The 20,805-nt window shown below is 55.7% G+C and overlaps 4 protein-coding genes across 5 annotated transcripts; 2 read left to right on the top strand and 2 right to left on the bottom strand.

Moving 5' to 3' along the window:
- Positions 1-1,613: 1,613 nt before the first annotated feature.
- On the top strand, positions 1,614-4,621 carry Mfsd3 (major facilitator superfamily domain containing 3). Its single transcript, XM_059246953.1, has 5 exons — positions 1,614-2,831; positions 3,146-3,293; positions 3,377-3,501; positions 3,573-3,682; positions 3,762-4,621. Exons 1-5 carry the CDS (start codon positions 2,147-2,149, stop codon positions 3,933-3,935), a joined length of 1,242 nt encoding a protein of 413 aa, XP_059102936.1. The 5' UTR covers positions 1,614-2,146; the 3' UTR covers positions 3,936-4,621.
- Recql4 (RecQ like helicase 4) lies at positions 4,041-10,992 on the bottom strand. The gene is made up of 22 exons (XM_059246954.1): positions 10,586-10,992; positions 10,473-10,506; positions 10,293-10,393; positions 9,952-10,095; positions 8,966-9,682; positions 8,758-8,884; positions 8,568-8,675; positions 8,370-8,468; positions 7,716-7,808; positions 7,501-7,637; positions 7,125-7,208; positions 6,875-7,051; positions 6,616-6,795; positions 6,404-6,545; positions 6,051-6,313; positions 5,641-5,893; positions 5,436-5,565; positions 5,183-5,352; positions 4,930-5,110; positions 4,710-4,851; positions 4,442-4,550; positions 4,041-4,354 (listed from the first exon to the last, which is right to left on the bottom strand). The coding sequence occupies exons 1-22, from the start codon at positions 10,667-10,669 to the stop codon at positions 4,230-4,232; spliced, it is 3,600 nt and encodes a 1,199-aa protein (XP_059102937.1). The 5' UTR covers positions 10,670-10,992; the 3' UTR covers positions 4,041-4,229.
- Positions 10,824-17,792, top strand: Lrrc14 (leucine rich repeat containing 14). Of its 2 annotated transcripts, XM_059246950.1 has the most exons (4): positions 10,824-11,048; positions 13,100-13,453; positions 13,639-14,223; positions 14,323-17,792. In XM_059246950.1, the coding sequence occupies exons 2-4, from the start codon at positions 13,125-13,127 to the stop codon at positions 14,888-14,890; spliced, it is 1,482 nt and encodes a 493-aa protein (XP_059102933.1). In that variant the 5' UTR covers positions 10,824-11,048; positions 13,100-13,124; the 3' UTR covers positions 14,891-17,792. The 2 variants fall into 2 exon arrangements, with proteins under 2 accessions (XP_059102933.1, XP_059102934.1); XM_059246951.1 differs by lacking the exon at positions 10,824-11,048 and having other exon boundaries at positions 12,527-13,453.
- Lrrc24 (leucine rich repeat containing 24) lies at positions 15,638-19,392 on the bottom strand. Its single transcript, XM_059246955.1, has 4 exons — positions 18,795-19,392; positions 18,316-18,594; positions 18,025-18,193; positions 15,638-16,659 (listed from the first exon to the last, which is right to left on the bottom strand). Exons 1-4 carry the CDS (start codon positions 18,975-18,977, stop codon positions 15,725-15,727), a joined length of 1,566 nt encoding a protein of 521 aa, XP_059102938.1. The 5' UTR covers positions 18,978-19,392; the 3' UTR covers positions 15,638-15,724.
- Positions 19,393-20,805: the final 1,413 nt, after the last annotated feature.

Genomic DNA, 20,805 nt, shown 5'->3' with positions numbered 1-20,805 from the left:
GACCCCAGCTTTTGATTTACCTGATTGGCTTTGAATAGGCACATGGACCCCACTCGAGGGACACTAGACACCTCCTCTAAAGGAGTTGTTAAGGACGGCTCCCAGGAAAGGGCCCTTCAGACTGTCGTTCATCCATTTGTCTTAAGAGACAGGTGCATCTGAAGGCTGGGTCTTCACTATCGTCTCAAATGTGGGGCATGTGATGACCCGTGAAAATCAACTAACATACAAGTAAAGAGTGTGAAGGCAGGTGTGGATCACATCTGCCTTTTAGGGCCACTCCAGAGGCACTTGGGAGGGGATGAGTTGCAGGGAATTCCAGGGGAAAGAGATCTTAGAGGTTGCATCAGAAAATAGTAAGTTCCCTGGGATACCCAAGTGTGTGCCTTATTCTGGGCACTTCCTGTGCCAACCACAGGGTGGAGCTGTTAAGCAGGGTTACGACCAAGTTAACAGTAACAGGGACTTGGGAAGACTGGTGCGGAGCAATGCAGGGGAGGGTCTTTGCAAACCTCCTCTCGGAACCCTCGGGGCAGATACGTGCTAACGGGAGAAGACATCCTGGGGTGGAGACTCAGGAAGGTATGCGCCCCTGTGCACAGTAGGTACTGCTGTGATTCACTTGTGGGGCCTGCGGTGGTCCTCTGAGGGAGGCAATAGCAGTCATCCCTCCCCCCAAGTTATTTGTGGTGCTAGGGACTGAATTTAGACCACTGAACTATATCCTGCCCACCATCCTTCTTCAATTTTAAGACATGGTCTTGCTAAGTCAACCCAGTCAACCTTAAATGCATGATGCTCTTGCCTCAGCCCGAATAGCTGAAATTATAGGTGTTCACACCATGCCCAAAAGTAGAACCCATCTTATAGATATGAAAACCTGGACCCTGAGACTATCTGGAAGCGACAGGACAGCCTCTCAGTGGAAGCAAGGCAATGCCAGGATGCTCAGACTTGGACACAAAGGCAGTACCCAGTTGTCCGCTATGGAGTCAGTTCTTAACCCAAGGTCTCATTGAACAGTCTTATTGTGGCCTTGGGAGGGCACAACTCTGGAAAGGGGAAGAGATTGGGCATGAGCCTTCCTTGTAGGGCCAGAATCATGTGTGCCGGATGAGCTACCCTCACTGAACACTGCGAGGGAATGGGGAGTCATGGGCAGTAGCTGATTGGGTCCTGACCTTTCCCACAAAACTCCAGCATCTGAGGTAGCATTGCCCTGGGGAGGAGTCTCTGACGCCACAGTCATAGCAAGGTATGGGGAGCAGAGTATTAGAAATGCACACGCCGGGGTTGGGGATTTAGCTCAGTGGTAGAGCATTTGCTTAGCAAGTGCAAGGTCCTGGGTTCGGTCCTCAGCTCCGGAAAAAGAAAAGAAAAGAAAAGAAAAGAAAAAAGAAAGAAATGCACACGCCTTTAATCCCAGCACACAGGAGGTAGAAGCAGGCAGATCTCTGTGTTTGAGACCAGCCTGGTCGACAGAGTGAGTTCCAAGACAACAGGGCTACACAGAGAGACCCTGTCTCCCATAAATAAATAAGTAAATAAATAAATAAATAAATAAATAAATAAATAAATTTTAGAAAGTGCTTCTGGAGCAAACGAACGAATGAATGAATGAATAAATAAATAAATTTTAGAAAGTGCTTCTGGAACGAATCTGGCAACCATTGAGCAGAATGGAAGATTCCTGTATCTCAGCTTCCTTCCCAGGCACTCACTCCTACAGGCGGGGAGCACGAGAAGCAGGCAGCTGCGTCCCGGTTTGTCACCAGGGGCGCCAGAGCAGATGTTCTCGGTCTGCAAAGGTAGCTGTAGCCTGCTTGACATTTGTGCTGGGGATTTTGACCAATTGAGGACTAGACTGCGGAATGAACAGGGAGTTGGCTCCACCCTCAGCCAGAGAAGCCCTGCCTCTCCCTTAGCCTGACCCCTGCGCAAAGCATGCTGGTAGCCATGGGCTGCGCGCAGGCCCATCACGCTCAGATCTGTTCCTTTGCGTTTTCCCCCAACTTCGGTACTTCCGGGATATCGAGGGGGGCCCCGGTGCGCACTCGGGATCCCGGCCTGATTGTTCCTGACCCTATGTAGACGGACTAGACCGTGACTTTCCACCCTGAGCCATCTGCTGAACCACGAGCTGGCCATGCATGGGAAGCTGCTGCTGCTGGCCGGCCTCTATCTTGTGCAGGGTCTGCCCTATGGACTGCAGTCCAGCTTGCTGCCCATTTTACTGCGGGCCCATGGTCTCTCCCTGACGCGTGTGGGTCTGACCAAGGGATTGTATGTTCCATGGCTGTTAAAACTGGCGTGGGCGCCACTGGTGGACAGGCGGGGCTCCCCTCGGGTCTGGTTAACACTCAGCACAGTGGCCCTGGGCCTGGTGTGTGGACTGCTGGCTGTGTTGCCTCCCCCGCAAGCTGGCCAGACAGGCCTGCCCATCATCATGATGGGGCTGCTGCTGCTGCTGAATCTGGGTGCAGCAGTGCAGGACGTGGCTCTGGACACAGTCGCTGTGCAGCTGCTGGAGCCAAAGGAGCTGGGAGCGGGGAACACTGTACAGGTGGTGGCTTACAAGCTGGGGTCAGCACTGGCTGGGGGTGGCCTGTTGGTCCTCTTCCCGACCCTATCTTGGCCATTGCTTTTTCTGCTCCTAGCCGCCACCTACTGGCTGGCTGCTGCCTTAGCCTGGGCTGCACCAACCTTGGGACAGCTGCCTTGGCCTCAGGTCTCAGAGCATACCACCCCCGCATCCTCCTATCTTCTACAAGATTTGCTGGCTGTGCCTGGGACCCTCTGGACAGCAGGCTTTGTGCTCACCTACAAGCTGGGTGAGTGTGGCTTTGAGTTAGGCAACATCAAGCCAGGAGCCCCAACTTCCCTGGGGCCCCGAAGCCCACTTAGGGTACTGCCCTACTGTGGGGTATCAGCGCAGCCTTCCCCAGAGCTCTGTCGCTCGGTCTTGCCTCACCTCTTGACTTCCTCGGCTTCAGCCACAGCCCACTGGTGACCCGGATAGTGCCTCAAACTAACTGGAAGGCCCATGAAAATGAAGGAGAGCAGGGGCCTGGGGGTTAGAGTGCTGAGGCCCGCCCCAGGAAGGGAGAAAGGAGAGGGGACCATCCTCACTTATGGTCTCCTGCAGGGGAGCAGGGAGCTGGGAGCTTGTTTCCACTTCTCCTGTTGGACCATGGTGCTTCCGCCTCAGACCTGGGGCTCTGGAGTGGCTTGGGCGCTGTGACCTGCTCCATTGCTGGCTCCTCTTTAGGTGGGGCTCTACTGGCCCGGCACTGGTAAGCACTCCCCACCCCTAATCTCACCCTCACCTCCACCCCTGTCTCCCAGGGAATCTTACCATATCCGATTCCCACTGCAGGCAGCCTCTCTCCCTATTGAGGTCAGTGCTGCAGCTACGCCTTGGGAGTTTGGCCTGCCAGACGGCTCTGCTTTTCTACCTCAGTACCCCAGGGGCCAGTCTGGACCCTGGTACAATCACGAGAGGTGAGAGGTTAGCCTTGAGGAAAGAGGGAGGGGGCAAGAGCCTGGAGCCCCACTGTCCTTTGTTCTCCTAGGGACAGCTTTGCTGAGCCTGTGTCTACAGCAGTTTCTGGGCGGTGTGGTCACCACCGCCACATTCACTGTGATGATGCACTGTAGCCAGTTGGCGCCCAGAGCCCTGCAGGTAAGACGGCGGGGCAGGGATGCCCAGGGGCTGCAGGGCTAGGGAGCCACCAGGCCCTGATCTGTATTACCACCCCCAGGCCACGCATTACAGCCTCCTGGCCACTCTGGAACTGCTGGGCAAGCTGCTACCAGGTACCCTGGCTGGAGTGCTGGCTGACGGCCTGGGCCCACACCTCTGCTTTGCCGCCTTCCTTGTCCTCTCAGGGCTGCCCATTCTGGATCTCAGCCTGGCACCCAGTAACCTGACCTGAGCTGTCCGTAAAGCCAATAAAGCTATGTATGGCCTGGCTGTCTGAAACACAAAGACGTAGCTATCTTCAAACTGAGGACTGTGTTACCAGAAAGGACAGAAAATTACTGAAGGCTTTTTATTTGGCACTTTGGATCTTCTTGTTCCCTGCCTACAGCGGGGAGGTTTTGCCTACTGGTCAGTGATGGCTACATCATCGCCTTGATGAGCAGATGAACCTGACACCCTCTCTGTAGTGGCCACAGTCTGGCTTGCCTCATGTCTCCATCATGTAGCACTCTCCCATGGAGGGTGGTTATCGGCCTATCAGCAGGAGTTCCTCTGTAGCCAGGCGCATCAGGGCATGGAAGTTCAGATGTAGATACTTTCTCCAGAAGCGCCGGTCCTGCCCATATACCTGGGCTGGGTAGCATGGACTTGCTATGATGGAGAAGAAACAGGCTTGAGGACTCAGCTCGACTCTAGTGCCCAACTCCTGCCTACATCAGGCAGCCCCGTGGCCCTCACCAATGCCATGGAAGATGCGGGCCACAGCCCGTCCTGAAAACCTTTCCTCTGGCCTCACGGACAGGAGCTGACGGATATCACGACGAATATGGTCCTCCCAGTCCTGAAGCTGTGGGAGGATGGCATGTGACCTCCCCTGAGCCCCCATGGCATCTGTCACATAAAATCACACCCCAAGCAGCCCAAGAAACCTTGAGCCAGGCAGGGGTTGGAGCGTGGGATTGGGTTGTGTGCTGGTATGTCATTATCCTCAGAGGGTGGCACTTACCTCATTCTGCCCGGGCTCTGGACCCGGCTCATCCTTCACAGATTCCTCTTCCTCAAAGTAGTGGCTGAGCAAGGTCTTCAACTGGTTGCTGCGCTCCTCATCACACTGCTCTAGACAGGGTCCACAACTGGGGAAGGCCACACTGGGGAGGAGACAAATCTGTCGAGAGTGCCCAGAGGGTCGGAGTGGGTGGCACAGGCCCTGTCTACCTTCTTCGCACCTGTGAAAGGCCTTAGATATGTGACGTAGATGGGCCAGGGCCTTGCGCTCACGAGCCTGCACACGGCTGTACAGAAAGTCACAGATCTGGTCCTTCTCCTCATCGGTCAGGTCTCCAGGACTGTGCAGGTAAAAGGCCAACTCGCTGAACTCCACATGCACCCCTGTGCCCCGTGGTGCACCTGTCAGTGAGTGTGCCGGTCAGAGGCGGACAGGTGCCTAGCACAAGCCCGGCTGGGGAGGGATGGGCATACCTCTCTTTGGCTGTTGGTCCCACTGCAGCTGGTGGAGAGCCCGCCGTACAGAGGCCAGCTCCCAGCCCATCGAGTCTGCCAGCTCCACCATGTCAAACTCTAAGGAGCTATTGCCCTGATGTGTCTCTTTAGGTGGCCACTTGGCCCAGCATGCGGTCAAGGGGGGACACCTGTGCCCAAGGGGACAAAGGAGCATGTGGCCGGCAGCCCTGGTTCTTGTCTTTATCCTTAGCCCGAGGGGAGATATGCTCACCTGTGGGCCAGAGCTTGCAACTGGGCATGGCCCCCAGGGCAGCGCAGATGGCAATGGGCATAGGTGCATGGCAGCAGCTGCAGCCAGCGGCGAGGGTGTAGTTCCAGGTAGCACAGCAGAGTCTCGATAGCTAGAGGCAGAGGAAGGCTCAGGCGCCGTGGGGGTAGCCTCTCCCTCCCATCCCCGCATCTTCGCGGCTCCTTACCCTCCTCTGTCATGTCCAGAGCTTGTACTGTGGACTGCACCGGGAGCGCCCGCTTATGGCCCGAGCAGGCCGGTCCCACTTCAGGGGGTGCTGGCTGGCCATTGTGCTCTCTGGCCTCCTCAAGCAGGGATTTGGTCACAGGCCTCGGGGTGCACGTGCAGGGCGGAAACACACGCTGCACCAGTCTCTTCACAGCCCAGAAGTCAATGCCATCAGCATGGGCATGTCTGCGCAGTTCCCAAAGGTCTTCACCCTGCATCGAGAGTCATATGCACATGGCTGTAGCTAGCCCTTGGGGCTAGAGTGGCAGCTGCAGGTAAAACAGGATGGCAGCTGCGACTGAAGTGGCATGGCGCAGGAGCAGTGGAACCCCTGGGTCTAGCACAGCCTGGGGAGATGGGGGTGCCGACCTGGGGCTGCAGGAACAGGTGGCAGTGGGCAGACTTCCCATCACGCCCTGCACGGCCAATAGCTTGCACGTAGCTCTCGAAGCTTGGAGGCAGCCCCAGGTGGAGCACAGCCCGAACATCTGGCCGATCCAGCCCCATCCCGAAGGCTACGGTGGCCACCACCACCCGCAGGTGGCCCTGCATGAAGGCCTGCTGCACGCGTCGCCGTTCCTGGCCGCACATGCCAGCATGGTATGCTTCGGCTACAGCCTCAGGGCCACAACCTTTAGAGAAAGGGGTACAAGCGGTTGAGGGGACCACAGCAGGCAGGCAGAGGAAAGGGTCTCTGGGGGCCAGACCCCACACACGTCTACCTTTAGGCCTTGGATCCGTCACCACAGACAGGCAGGTCCGGAGGAGGGCAGCCACCCGTTCTGTGTCCTTCCGCCGAGTGCAGTAAATGATAATAGAATCCAGGGTGCGAAAACGGTCACCCCGCAGCAGTGTGACCAGAGCCTGGCAGTAAGGAGTGATTAACATGGCAGACGGGGGCTCCTGATGGGGTCCCTGGTATGTACACACCTACCTGGTCTGAGTCTCTGTCCATGGACACGGAGAGGTGCAGATTGGCAGGAATGGAGGCTAACCCACTGAGCTCCAGCTCTTCAGTTATGCCCAGGTGCTGGGCCACATCACGCGCAGTGCTTCGCGTGGCTGTGGCTGTGAGACCCAAAAAGCAGCGCACACCCATATGCTCCCGGAGTACCTGAAGCAGGGATAGGATCGAGTCACATAGCCCACCTGGGTCCCGGTCCACCTCCATCCCGACCCCGACGAAAGCTCACTTTGCATACACGCAGGTAGCAGGGCCGGAAGTTGTGGGACCACTGAGAGAGGCAGTGGACCTCGTCAATGCAGGCGAAGGCAACTGGAGGCAGCTGAGTGGCCTGGGGGAAGTTGGCCCCACACCCGACCAAGGCCTCGGGGGACACAATCAGCACATGCACCTGGGCTGCCTTCACCTGAAGGGAAGAGGGTTGTGGACACTGCCCGGATGGATGCCCACTACCACCTGTCCATGGGGGCCCTCCTGACCTTTTTCAAGACAGATTCTCGTTGTTTCTTGGTCATACCTGAGTGGAGGCAAGCTGCCTTCAGACACAAAGGCAGGTCAGACACCTGTAAATGCAATGTTGTCATAGCCTAGCACAGCTCAAGCTACTCCTACATTCTCTCAGAGCTACTCGACCCACTGGGAGGGAAAGCATCAGATGCTGGGTCCTGGGGAAAAAAAATTCAGTGCCAGCCAGCCACCTATGGGCCTGGGCACCCCGGAGAGAAGGCACTAGATGGTAAACACTGGGCACTAGGCTGTGCTACCCTTAGGAAGGTCAGCTGGCCACTGGTGTGTTCAAGGAATGAGAAGCCCCGAAGGGTACCAGAGGTGCCAGTTTTCAAACTTTTCAGGTACCTGGTCATCCATGAGTGACAGGAGAGGAGAGACCACCAGGGTGAGGCAGGGGCTTCGCCGGGCATAGAGCAGCGCAGGGAGCTGGTAACAGAGAGACTTGCCAGCGCCCGTGGGCAACACTAACAGAGTGGAGATGCCTGGACAGGACAAAAGGCAGCTATGAGGCTCAACTGGCCAGACGCAGCCCGGTGCAGTTCCTAGGCAGCCGCACCTACCAGAAAGAATCCGCATGACTGCACGTTCTTGTCCGGGGCGGAAGGCTTGGTGCCCTAGCTGCTGTAGGGCCTGGAACACCTCAGCAGGGCTCTCTGTGGACACAGTTGTGGTTTGATGAGAACGGGGCCTGTAGGTGCATCTACTTGCAGGCTTAGTCCCCATGTGGTGAACTATTTGGGGAGGATTAGGAGGTGTGGCCTTGTTAGAAGTGTGTCACTGGGGGTGGGCTTTGGGGTTTCAAAGGTCCAGGCCAGGTCCAGGGTGTCTCTGCCTGTCGATCAGGATGTAAAGCTACTTCTCTGGCACCATGCCTGCTTTTCTGCTTCCCACCACGATCATGGACCAAGCTGCCGAAACGGCATGCAAGCCCCAATTAAATGTTTCATAAGAGTTGTCGTGGCCATGGTGTCTTTACAGCAATAGAACACTGACTTAAGACATGTGTTGGTAAAGACTCTGGACCAGCAGGGCGGTGGTGGCGCACGCCTTTAATCCCAGCACTCGGGAGGCAGAGCCAGGTGTTCTCTGTGAGTTCGAGGCCAGCCTGGGCTACAGAGTGAGTTCCAGGAAAGGCTCCAAAGCTACACAGAGAAACCCTGTCTCAACAAAACCAAAAACAAACAAAAGACTCTGGACCATTAAGTTTCACTCACCTGCTACCTGCCCCAAGGGCCCTGGTGGGTAGAGGGGCAACACTGGGCGGGGCGGACAGGGTACTTGTAGCTTTGGCCCATCAGGTTCTGTGTCCTCACCTATTTAGATAGGCAAGAGAGGGTGATGTGGGAGCCCCAGAATAGACAAAGCCATCCGGGCACGATGGTCTCCCATTCACCCATTCCCCCCTCACTCACCAGAGAGGTGACAGGAGGTCGTGCCTGTCATCTGTGCTACTTCTTCCAAAGCGGGAACGGGCTGTTTGTCATCCCTGCCGCCTTCCTCCTGGAAGGTCAGGGTGGAGCCTGGACCAGGGTTAAGCGCTGGTAGGACCTTGGCGTAAGTAGTGCCCCCCATCCCCATCCAATACTCATGGCAGAGGCTTACCTGGCTGGGAGCATTGGGATGCCCAGTGACCAGCTTGTCCACACCGGAAACAAGTGTCCTTGACTGTGGCTCTGGGTCCACTGCCCCCAAACTGCTCTCTTTTCTTCTTCCACTTTTGCTTCCAGACCTGGGGAAGGTCCGCAGGGACTCTTTAAGAGGGAGATGGGAGGAGAGGAAAGGCTGGCCTGTTCCATTCAACTTATCTCACCTGCTTTCGGAGAAGCCTGCCTCGACTGGCCCCAACTCGTACGTAACACTTCTGTTTCATGTTGAGCCGAACGTAGTTCCCTCTGTCCAGGAAAGCTGGTCGCGGGGAGCTGGGGAGCTGGGCTGTGCCCTTAGCCTTCTCTGTCCTGGCCTGATTTGAGGACTTGCGGGGCTGAGATGCATCCACTTGTACAGGCTCTCCTGGAGGGTCTTTCTCATGTGCTGCAGCCCTGGCTCCCTCCGATAGCAGTTCCGCTTGGCTGCTGTCCTGGGCTTGTGCAAAGTCCTTGGAATTCTCACTCCATTTCCGTTTCCTGTCTTTATTGTTGCTGGATTTGGGGCTCTGCGACTGCAGGGCTAGGGCCTCTGGGCTCTGTGAAGATCCTTCTGAATGGATACCAGGATCAAGGACATTCACCTTGCCTGATATCTGAGGTTGTGACTCCTTTGCATCCAGGTCAAGCCCACAGGCACCAGGAACCTCTGAAACCCCATCCTGACACCGCTCCAACCAGCCAGGGTCTAGGGAACTCAGCCTCAGGCTCAGGGAGGCCTGAAGCTGTTGGAGCTGACCTAGCCTTCGCTGGGGCTCAGGAGGCCGAGGAAGTTCATCATTAGTTTCATCTGGACAGGTCCTTGGGTCTGGCGGCCTTCGGGTGAGCACCGTGGACAAGGATCTCTTCTGAGGCTGGAGTTTTGGGCTCAGGGTTAGCCTAGTCTAGGTTGGGAAAGACAGAACAGCAAGTAGGGTCTCAGGACCCCGGGCTACTGCAGAAGTTTGGGACAGATAAGAAGCAGAGAGTGAGGTACCTGTGAGCACCTTAGGAGCCTAGCCCCACTTACTACAGGAGCCTGTGCGTGGTGTGTGTGTGTGTGTGTGTGTGTGTGTGTGTGTGTGTGTGTGTTGTAAGGAAGGGTGGACACAGAGGGGCCCTGGCAAACCACCCCAGAGCCAAAGGCAGTTCTGGGTTCACCTCCACTTCTTACCTGTAGCTTTGTTTTTTTCAGATTGGCTTTGAGCCTCTTCCCATAGTCTTGTACTGAACTCAATGGTCTCTGCCTGGGCATAGGCTGTGTATTCTGGGTTGCAGCTCGATTCAGGTGGGGACCCCAGCAGCTTGGCTCCTGCGCCTGCAAGTAGACAGTAGCGGCCTAGACCAGTTTAAAAGATGGAATGGGCACAGAGGTGCCTCCAGAGCTTCCCTTTAACCCCCATGGGAGGGCCTGGCCACCCAACTTTTGTGCTCCGTGGAGGCATGGCTGCAACAGCCCTTGGCTCCTGCCATTTGACCACACCGAACGCTGACAGGGATCAGGGGTCAGTATACCTCCTCAGCTGCCTCGGCGGCGAGAGACTGCTCTGGGATGCGGTGTCCGTCCTGAGCCTGGCGCGCTGCCTGTTTTAGGTTCCGGTACTCACGGTAGAGCGCTGAGAAGGCAGGGATCGGGGGGTCAGGGCACAGCTGCTAACGTCAGCCCCGTCCCAGGCCCGCCAGCCCAGCGCTCACCGCGGGTCTCCTCGGGTGCCGCCTCCACATCCTCCTAGGAGGGAAGCTGGTCAGCCACAGGCTGCACTTGCGTCCCCACTCCCCGCCCTGTCCGGCCCCCAACCCCACCTCACCTGCGCCGGCCGTCTCCCGTGCAGCCGTGCGAAAGCGCGTTCCCACTCCTGCAGCCGCGCGCGGACGCTCGCCAGCCGGTCCATGGCAGCCAGAGCCGGAGTCTCGGCAATCTCCCGCCGTCAAGTGAAGTCTCGTTCTTAGCCAATGGGAGCTGGCGGGGGGCGGTGCCTGGAGGCCAATTCGCTGGGCCCTCGAGGGGCGGGCCACGCGGGGTGCTACGTCATCGCGGCGCGCCACGCTCCTGCGCGGCGCTGGGCGAGGCTCCGCGGAGGGGCTGGATGGAGGCCTTGGTGCTGGGGGGCGGATGAGTTGGGGCCGCTGGGCGGGGATCCGAGCGGGGCGAAGAGTCGGCAGCTGTTAAGGGTCACGGCGCTTGGACGGCCGCATCGACGGTGGCTGGCGCTTGAAGGCCGGGGCTGCAGCGGATTTTCGGGAGGTGCCGCTGCGCGGGGATGGGCCCGGGTGAGCCCCGCAAGAGCAGGGCGACCTAGGGGCGGGTGAGGATGTTCTCCACCTGCAAGAGCATGCTCGCCTGGGTTAGTTGAGGTTCCGGGCTTGATTCTTGAAGGATCCGGGCGTGCGGCATTACCCCCAGAAGCAATCCTTGCTTGGAGGCCAGGCCGGCTGCTTTCCTCTTTTGACAGGTGCTCGATCGCTTCGTCCTGTCAGCGAGGCAGTCCTGGCGAGATTACAGTAAGGTAGAGCCAGATCGAGGATAGTCACGCGGGGTTTCCCAGGGACTTGTCCCTGAAGGACTTGTTCAAGAAGTGAGAAGGAAGCAGACCCCGGAGTTCTACAGCCTTTCTGCTCCCCACCCTTTGTCTGGTGCTCTAACTTTGGTCTTAGTTTTCCAATCCGTTACAGGGTGAGGGCTGTAATGTGGTTCTGAGGGTAAGGTGTTTGGCCCACAGGAAGTATAATGACCCTGTGTATCAGGAATCCTTCGGCCTTAGGGGTGTTTTGCATGTGGTTTCTCATCTGGAGTGCTTTGACAGTCTCCGTCCTGAATCTTTCTGAATTTCATGCATTTAAGACTTGGTGGTCTCTCTGTACAATGGTTTCTCAGTGAAGAGAGGATTCCCGAATAGGAGGCAAGGACCATAGAGGGTGAGAGTTGCTTTTCCTCAGGGATTTCTGTGCCTACTTATCCTGGAAAACTTGTTATCTCTGGAGTTTACACTTAATGGCCTGATCTCATAGGCTGCACAGCATCTGTGCTCGGGACCTTTTTTAGAAAATCTAATCCCAGCACTTCTAAGTTGTGCTTTGATTTCCTTAAATCCCAGGGCACATCTATATGGAGAGTTAGGCTATGGCCACTGTCTCTGTGGAAATTCTCCATCCATTCTTGTGCTGATGGGAAAAGAGGCCTGGGCTCTATTTTACTTTAAAAGTATTTACTTTCCCTTAGTTGTGGATGTCCATGTCTGAGCGTATGTATACATACGCATACAGGAACCCTCTGAGGTCAGGCAAGGGCACCTGCATCAGATCCCTTGGAACTGGAGTTTCAGGAGGCTGTGACACACTATATGTGTCCTGGAAACCAAACCTGGGTCTTTTGCAAGATCAGTAATGCTCTTAACCACTGAGCCATTTCTCCACCCCTTGTCTTACAAACAAACAAACAAACAAAAAACCAAAAACTTAAAGCTGTTAGAACTCAAGTACAAGATCTTCCTGTTTTCTGCTGACTCCAATGCTGGATTTCCAGAGGTGTGTTACCCAAACCCTGATTTTACATAGGTTCTGGGGTCTGAAGTCAGGTCCTCACTTTTGACTTTTGTTTGGTAAGCACTATACAGAAAGGAATCCCCCAGTCCCTTATTTTCTTTCTTTCTTTCTTTCTTTCTTTCTTTCTTTCTTTCTTTCTTTCTTTCTTTCTTTCTTTCTTTCTTTCTTTCTTTTAAATAGGATGCTACTATGTATGGATAAATAGATTAGGCGGGCCTTGAACTCACCAAGATCCACTTGCCTCTTGCCTCCACTGGTGCTGAAATTGAAGGTGTACAACTCCATGCCTAGCCCTTCTTTTTCTTTTGAGGAAGGATTTCTGAGTCCTAGTTGTGACTTGGGCGGCCTAAAGTATTACTGTTGGTCCCCGCAGGGCAACAACTGTGCATCACAAGGCCACACATAGACAAGCAGGTTATTGACAGTGCTCTACTGTTCATGTTCTGCTGGACGGTTTGCTTTTCCTGTGCTTCTGGGGTATGGACTCATCTTCTGTCCACTCTGCACAGCTCTAAGAACGTACTAGGGATTACTCCTGCCAGGAGTGATGGCACCGGCTTGTAATCCCAGAAGAGGCAGGAGGTTTGCTCCAAGTCCCAGATAAGCTTGGGCTAAACAGAGAGACCCTGTCTCGAACCAAAGAAGTGTTCTTTTGTGCGACTCTCCTCTACTAACTGTCAACTCCAGGCCAGACAACACGGTGGGCTTTTGTAGCACGGATAATGTGGAGAGGGTGTGGCCTGATATTGTCTTCCCTAATGAAGATCCCTCTCCTGCAGGTGGCCGTCTGCCCAGTCCAGCACCATGCACACACTTGTGTTCCTCAGCACACGGCAGGTACTCCAGTGCCAGCCAGCTGCCTGCCAGGCCCTGCCCCTGCTGCCCCGAGAACTCTTCCCCCTGCTCTTCAAGGTGGCCTTCATGGACAAGAAGACGGTTGTACTGCAAGAGCTGGTGCACACATGGCCCTTCCCACTGCTCAGTTTCCAGCAGCTGCTGCAAGAGTGTGTCCATTGCAGCCGAGCCCTGCTGCAGGAGCGGCTCAGCACAGAGAGCATGCAGGCTGTGATCCTGGGCTTGACTGCCCGGCTTCACACTCCAGAAAAGGAGGCTGGCACGCAACCCCTTTGCAGGTATGCATTTATCTGAGGGGCCCACAGGCTAGGGGTACAGAGACGATTCACTGAGTTGGCTCCAGGCTGAGGTGAGAAAGAGTGTAGCATGGGAACAGTCCTATCTGTTGCTCTTGTATAAGGTGGCTGGGAGGGATGGAGGCCTTGCCCCCTCATTCCCTGCTTCTGGCCATCCTTGTTCCCAGGAAGCATGCACTGCGGGTACTGGACATGACTGGTCTTCTGGATGACGGTGTGGAGCAGGATCCTGCAACCATGAGCATGTGGGACTGCACAGCAGCTGTAGCCAGAACGTGTATTGCCCAGCAGCAGGGTGGGACTGCTGAGCCAAGGCTATCACCGGCCCCTGTGGAAGTTCGTGTAGACCTGCGGGTCAACCGGGCCTCCTACACATTCCTTCGTGAGGCACTCCAGAGTAGTGTGGACAGCCCACTGCGGCTCTGTTGCCGGGACCTCCGGGCTGAGGATCTGCCCATGCGCAACACTGTGGCCCTGCTGCAGCTTCTAGATGCAGGCTGTCTACGCCGTATAGACCTGCGCTTCAATAATCTGGGCTTGCGTGGCCTGTCTGTCATTATCCCACACGTGGCCCGCTTTCAGCACCTAGCTAGCCTGAGGCTGCACTATGTGCACGGGGACTCGAGGCAGCCTTCTGTGGATGGCGAGGACAACTTTCGCTACTTTCTGGCCCAGATGGGCCGCTTTATCTGTCTTCGGGAGCTCAGCATGGGCTCTTCTCTCCTTTCAGGCAGGCTCGATCAACTGCTCAGGTGAGTGGTTTCTAGCATTGCTCTGCCCCTTCTCTCTGTGAGGACACTCTCCTTGGCCTACCTGCCCATGACCCTGCTCTAACCCCTTTGTCCCTGCAGCACCCTGCAGAGCCCCCTGGAAAGCCTAGAGCTGGCCTTCTGTGCACTGCTGCCTGAGGACCTCCGCTTCTTGGCTCAGAGCTCCCATGCTGCCCACCTCAAGAAGCTGGATCTGAGTGGCAATGACTTGTCAGGGAACCAGCTGACACCCTTCCAGGGGCTGCTGCAGGCTGCCGCGGCCACGTTGCTGCACCTTGAGTTGACTGAGTGCCAGCTTGCTGATGCCCAGCTGTTGGCCACACTGCCCACCCTGACTCGATGTGCCAGTCTCCGCTACCTTGGTCTCTATGGCAACCCTTTGTCTATGGCAGGACTTAAAGAGCTGCTTCGGGACTCTGTGGTGCAGGCTGAGCTACGCACTGTGGTGCACCCCTTCCCTGTGGATTGTTACGAGGGCCTTCCTTGGCCACCACCTGCCTCAGTCCTTCTGGAAGCCTCCATCAATGAGGAGAAGTTTGCCCGAGTAGAAGCTGAGTTACACCAGCTGCTGTTAGCTTCAGGCCGTGCCCACGTGCTCTGGACCACAGACATCTATGGGCGCCTGGCTGCTGACTATTTCAGCCTCTGATCTCCAGGGTCCTGATGAGGGCTAGGACGAGAGCCTTTGGGACTCTGCTGGAGGCCCGACACAAGGCTTTCTTAGGTTCTCTGCAGTTTGCCTTGCTCCTGGGTGTACCTTGAGTCACCCATGTTTTGCAGTATCCTTCACCTGCTCCCACTGCCTGACCGACTGTTGGTATCTTAGGACTGTACTCCCTCACCCTGTGTGGCTGCACTTGATGGCTCTTCGGCGTTGCAGCCTCTCTGCAGAAAAGAGTCCCTGGGTACATCCCGTGCCCTTAGAAGGAGTGCAGTAGATGAGGTAGAGATTAGGATGATCTGCTTTAGGGAGTCTTGGGAGTACCCCATGTGGTCTGGGGCCTCATGCTGTGTATCCTGTCTGGCACCTGAGGCACCCTATTACCCGACTCTGTGGGGTGCGAGCAAGGTACAAAGGTGCAGTTTCTGGAACTTGAATCTATGGGCTTTTTGTGGTGTGTGTGTCCTGACTGGATAGGAAAGACTTGCCTACATTTCTGGTGTTGCCTCATCATGGCAAGTTGCCAAGCATCATCCAAGCTACTGCCCCGCTTCCTCACTGTTATCACACTAGTCCTACTGTCCAGAGCCAGCGTGGACTGCCGGAGCTGGCGTCTGGGGACACCTTATCCACGGCCCCTATCACCCACAGACCCCCGATTCCCGACCTGACAACCCCAACACACTCCGCTCTGTAGCGCGATTCCCGACCTGAAGGCCCCCACACACAGCCCTGTAGCGCGGCTTCATCTTTACTAATGAGCATGTGCAGGGCTGCACCGGCCAATCCCCGGTGCCCACGTCACTGACACGCGCGGCAGGCTTAGCAATGGATCTCATAGGCGACACGTGGAGGGAGGCGTAGCCCAGACACGAGCCCTTCGGGAGGGTTTTGTTCGGGCGGCTCCTCAGGCGGTACCTCTGCGAAGAGGGGCTTGGAACGGTCGATGACGAACATCTCGTGTCCACGTTCATCCCGGAATTCCTCGAGCTGCGCAAAGGTGCAAGGCCCGTCTGAATAGTCGTTGACGAATAGTGTGCCTTCCCCCGGCGGCGCAGGCACCTTTTTCCGCCGGCGTCGGCGCCGGCAGATCATAGCAGCCAACAGCAGCGCGGTGAGCGCCAGCAGCGCGATGGCCGCTGCGATCGCCGTCTGCGTTGCTAGGCCCAGGGCACGGAAGGCCATGCTGCCCGTCTCGTGCCGGGGCTCGTGTCCCACGGGGCGTGCAGCCGGGGCCTGCGGGGCGGGCGGCTGCTGTGACTGCTGCCGGGACGCGTTGACCAGGAGATGAAAGGGCACACGCGCTTTGCCACCAGCATTGGCGGCCTCGCATTCGTACTTGCCGGCGTGAGCCAGTGTGATGTTGGTGAGGAAGAGCATGCCGCTGCCGGTGTCCCGGGTCGCATGCCCACCCAGACCTGATGTCCCACCTTCCAGCTGGGCTTGGGCTTGGGGTTTGCCATCGCGAGGCTGGGGCACCTTTCTCCAGACCACCAGGGGCTGTGGGTATCCCGATGCCTGACAGGCTACCTGCAGGTCTTCCCCCAGGTTAGCTGTGAGCTCTGGGGGCTCCACGTTCACAGAGGGAGGAATGCAGATGAGGCTACCACCGGATACTTCCAGTAGACTCTGTAGCGCCAGGCGAGGGGGCTCTGCACATGTGATCTTCTTGTCTCTGGAGCTCAGCAGCCGGCGGCCCCCCTCTTTGATCCAAGAGCCCAGCCAGTGAAGGGCACAATCACAACGCCATGGGTTCTCTGTGTAGGGCAGAATACAACCTAGGTAGATGGGGTCCTGCTGATCCAGACAGAAGCCCTTTCCCACCTCTTACAGATGCCTATGGAGTGCCAGAACCCCTTACCACCTCTTCCCTCAGTCCAAGTTCCTAGGAGTGTGTGTGATCCCAGTTCCTGAAAGAGCATCAGCTTCTCTGAAGTCCCATTTTGCAAGCCTCCACGTCCTTGCATATTCCAGCCGCACTGAAAACCCTGTCGTCAAATGCGCTCTCTCCAGGTTTTGCCTGCCTGCCCTCTGAGGACGAGTGGCAAGAGCCTCAGTTCTGTTAAGTTACTCTGTGGAACTGGTACTTGGCTTCCTTACACGGTGGGGTCCTTTACCAAGGCTGCAGGTTCTGGTGTGACCCTGCAGAGTAATGCCCATGGTCTGCCGACAGTAAGGCAAGACAGGAGGGAAAATTACAGGGACACAGGAAGGGAGGCAAGTCTCCAGAGAATCCGGTTGAAGCGTCTCACCAAGTGAGACTCAAGGATTACGGCAGAATTAACATTTGCTTTGAAGACTGCCAACATAACAGTATTTCTTTTAAATATAGAAGAACGTTCAAGTAGCAGTGAACCATACTTAAGGCATATATAAATATGATCTTCAAGAATGACCTCACTCCTTTTGTAGGTAATTTCTGGGGGAATCACAAGACTAAACCTTTGTTTACAGTAAGGGCATCTCCCCGGCAACCCTTGTTTCCTGGGGGGTTGCACTACCATCTGTAACCCCATCCAAGGCAGAGGAACCACCCTATGGTCTCACTTAAGTTTTGTTTGTTTTATTTTCCAGACAGGGTTTCTCTGTGTAACCCTGCCTGTCCAGGATCTCGATCTGTATACCAGAGTAGCCTTGAACCCAGAGATCCTCCTGCCTCTGTCTCCCGAGTGCTGGAACGAAAGGCTTGCACCACCGTACCCAACTCACTTATGTTCTTTAACCATCCTTAGAGATGTAACTTCTGAAGCCATCAAAACCAGTGTATGTGGCTGCTGTCAAGGCGCTGGTGACTGTAAAATCCACACCAGTGCTCTTGTGTGTCTTTCGTCCACAGCACCTGTCTTAACTCTCTTGTTTTACATCTGTGTTAATGTCCCCTTTAATAAACTCCAACTCTGTTACATCTTGGCTTATTCTGAAATCCTTTTCTGCAGTGAAGAACCTGACTCTACCTGAGTCAGGGTCTGTAAAAAAAATTAAGAGAACTCCCCAGGTTGATGTGGCCACAGTGTGTGGAGTGGTCTCTGTTCCTACCATATCTGACAGTAGGGAGCCCCTGTATACCTGAGCCTGCTTCTTCCTACTGGTGCGAGAAGAGACCCTTGGCCGAAGGAAGTTACCTGTGAGGCGCAGGACTTGTAGGCTGCTCAGAGGCTGCAGGGCCTCTCTGCTGATGGTGCCCAGTTGGTTCCTGCTGAGGTCCAGCAGGGCCAAGGAGGAAAGCCCAGCCAAGGCCTGGTCCTCCAGTAATTCAATGCTGTTTTCTTGAAGATGCAGCTCCTGCAGTCGCTGAAGTAGGGACAGCAGATGATCAGGAAAAGGGGCCCTGAGAAGCTAGACAATATTGACGACCCCCCCCCCCCCAATTGACATCACACCAAGATCCCGCACTTTGGGCGTTTGTCGCTCACCGGCAGGTGCAAGAAGGTGAAATCCAGCAGCTTCGCCAGCTGGTTCCCAGCCAGGTAAAGCACGCGTAGCTGGACCAAGCCCACAAACGCACCGCCGCGCAAGCCGCGAAGCCGGTTGCCGGTGAGCGCCAGTTCCAGCAGGCGTGGCTGTGCGCGGAAGGCCCCGGACTCCAGCGCCCGGAGGGTATTGTTGTGCAGGTAGAGGTGGCGTAGGGCAGCGAGAGGCGCCAGGGCGCCTTGCTCCAGGTGCGCGATGCTGTTGTCTTGCAGGAACAGCGTCTGAAGGTTGTGGGGACGAGAGGATTATTTCACTGTGGGGCATGTCCCACTCCCGTGGAGCGCCCCATCCCACGTGCCTACCTCTGCACCCTAGTGACCTTCCACCACACCTCTGATGCTCACACAATCTCCTCCATTGCGGTGGGCACTTGTAGCCCACTACTCCGATCCAAGACCCTCCAGTCCCACATGGTGCCCACCTGCGTCCCGGGGGGGATTCCGGGTGGTACGACACGCAAGCGTAGGGCGCCGCACTCCACTGTGGCGCTGTAGCAGCGGCAGGCGGCGGGACAGCCAGTGGCGCGGGGCGGGAGTCCGGGCAGCAGCGGCAGCAACAGCAACCCCAGAAGTAGCAGCAGCAGCGGGGGAGCCCCTGGGGCCATTTCCGAAGAGCCCCACCGGGAAGTTGTGGCTTCCCGCAGGGACTGGACCCAGATGGGATGCGTCTCCTGAAACAGGTTAGCAGGCCAGTGCTAACATCATCCAGCCAGCGCATGAGCAGGGATGAAATGCCAGGCATGGGCGAGTCATGCTCTTCATCTCAACACTGGGGAGGCTGAGGCAGCAGGACGGGTGTGAATTCAAGGTTAGACCTAGACAGAATGTTCCAGGCCAGTCTGGCTGGACTGCAGTGAGACTTTGTCTCAAAATACAAAAGTAAGAAACAACTAATTAACACGGATGGAAGTCTACAAACAACACCTGTGTGACTTCTGAGAAGTTAAAAACAGCACTCAGGAGGCAGAGGAAGGCGGATCTCTATGAGTTGAGGCCAGATTGGTTTACAGTTAGTTCCAGGCTGGTTAAGGCTCCATAGTGAGACACTGTTTTTTGTTTTTTTTTTTTTCTTCCCTTGGTAAAATTTGTATGAAGGCAGGCAAGATGGCTGCACAAGCAAAGGGGCTTGCCGGGCAAGCCTGGTGGAAGAGAATTGGCTCCACAAAGGTGTCTTTTGACCTCCATGACCCCGACCCTTGCGCGAAAACAATATTTTTTTTTTTTTTGAGACAGGGTTTCTCTATGTAGCTTTAGTGCCTGTCCTGGATCTCACTCTGTAGACCAGGCTGGCCTCGAACTCACAGAGATCCACCTGCCTCTGCCTCCCGAGTGCTGGGATTAAAGGCGTGCGCCACCACCGCCCGGCCAAAAATAATATTTTGAAAAAGGGAAACAAAACAAAACAAAACTCTTTCTCTGAGGTCCCTCCCTAGTCCTAGCTTTCTTCCTGTGCCCGAACCGAGAGCCTCCTGCTCCTCTCTGGCAGGACACCGGCTCATCTGCACCCTGATGAGGAGCGCTCCTTGGTTCCCAGATGCAACAGTACATAATATAGGCTTGGGCACTGCCTGGGTTGGCAAAGTCCAGGGCCCAAACCCAGGCCTGGGCCAAAAAGGGCAGGCTCTGGGCAGGCATGTCCTCTTGGCCTCACTTTGTGAGTACTGGCATCAGCATAAAGTTCAGTACTGAGCAGAAAACGTTGTGCTCCCTCTGTCACAAGAGCAAGGAGCCCCACTTGACCTTGACCCACATGACCCCACCTTAAGGTTCATCTGTCATGATTTGAGGGGCTGCTTGGTGCAGTCCGTGATCCTCCTGTTGTAGGGATGGAGGTGGGTGGACAGTTTACTTAAGAATTAGTCTGCTTCCTCAGGTAACTCATACTTTTTATTTCCTTTTAAATGGGGTCTACTGTGTTTCGGTGGTTGCCCTGGAATTTATTATGTGGACCACAACAGCCTCAAAACCCAGAGCTCTTAGTGTCTTCGCCTCTGAGCGCTGACACTAATGGCCTGTGTCAACTATGCCCAGCTTACTTCTAATTCTTTTTTCCAAAAAAACTTTCATTTAGATTTTTTTTAAATTTATTTTATGTGCATGGTGTTTTTTGCCATGGGTGTTGGGTCCCTTGGAACTGGAGTTACAGACAGTTGTGATCTGCCATGTAGATGCTGGGAATTGAACCCCGGGGTCCTCTGGAAGAACAGGCATTGCTCTTAACCCCTGAGCCATCTCTCCAGCCCCTAGATTTATTTTATGCATATGAGTGTTTTGCCTGCGTGTGTGTATGAGCATCTCATGCAAGTCAGAAGGGCATCAGATCTCCTGGAACTGGAGTTAGGATGGTTGTGAGCCACCATGTGGGTGCTAGGAATCAAACCTGGATCCTCTGGAAGAGCAGCCAGTGTTCTTAACCACCCCCACCCCCTTGAG

Source organism: Peromyscus eremicus, chromosome 20 (genome assembly GCF_949786415.1).
Source record: "Peromyscus eremicus chromosome 20, PerEre_H2_v1, whole genome shotgun sequence".
In the NCBI taxonomy this organism is placed as follows: Eukaryota; Metazoa; Chordata; class Mammalia; order Rodentia; family Cricetidae; genus Peromyscus; species Peromyscus eremicus.
The sequence above is the reverse complement of the archived record's forward strand: the minus strand, read 5'-3'. Positions and strand labels throughout refer to the sequence as shown.

Excerpts from the sequence above, each read along its gene's own strand:
- Mfsd3 (XM_059246953.1), top strand. The coding sequence starts at position 2,147 with ATGCATGGGAAGCTGCTGCTGCTGGCCGGCCTCTATCTTGTGCAGGGT. Across the intron at positions 2,832-3,145 it reads TGTGCTCACCTACAAGCTGG|GGGAGCAGGGAGCTGGGAGC; the intron begins GTGAGTGTGGCT and ends GGTCTCCTGCAG. Across the intron at positions 3,683-3,761 it reads TGGCGCCCAGAGCCCTGCAG|GCCACGCATTACAGCCTCCT; the intron begins GTAAGACGGCGG and ends TACCACCCCCAG.
- Recql4 (XM_059246954.1), bottom strand. The coding sequence starts at position 10,669 with ATGGACCGGCTGGCGAGCGTCCGCGCGCGGCTGCAGGAGTGGGAACGC. Across the intron at positions 7,052-7,124 it reads GAGAATCTGTCTTGAAAAAG|GTGAAGGCAGCCCAGGTGCA; the intron begins GTCAGGAGGGCC and ends TCTTCCCTTCAG. Across the intron at positions 5,566-5,640 it reads TCTGGACATGACAGAGGAGG|CTATCGAGACTCTGCTGTGC; the intron begins GTAAGGAGCCGC and ends CTCTGCCTCTAG.
- Lrrc14 (XM_059246950.1), top strand. The coding sequence starts at position 13,125 with ATGCACACACTTGTGTTCCTCAGCACACGGCAGGTACTCCAGTGCCAG. Across the intron at positions 13,454-13,638 it reads GGCACGCAACCCCTTTGCAG|GAAGCATGCACTGCGGGTAC; the intron begins GTATGCATTTAT and ends CCTTGTTCCCAG. Across the intron at positions 14,224-14,322 it reads AGGCTCGATCAACTGCTCAG|CACCCTGCAGAGCCCCCTGG; the intron begins GTGAGTGGTTTC and ends TTGTCCCTGCAG.
- Lrrc24 (XM_059246955.1), bottom strand. The coding sequence starts at position 18,977 with ATGGCCCCAGGGGCTCCCCCGCTGCTGCTGCTACTTCTGGGGTTGCTG. Across the intron at positions 18,595-18,794 it reads GAATCCCCCCCGGGACGCAG|ACGCTGTTCCTGCAAGACAA; the intron begins GTGGGCACCATG and ends CACAACCTTCAG. Across the intron at positions 18,194-18,315 it reads TCACCTTCTTGCACCTGCCG|CGACTGCAGGAGCTGCATCT; the intron begins GTGAGCGACAAA and ends TCCCTACTTCAG.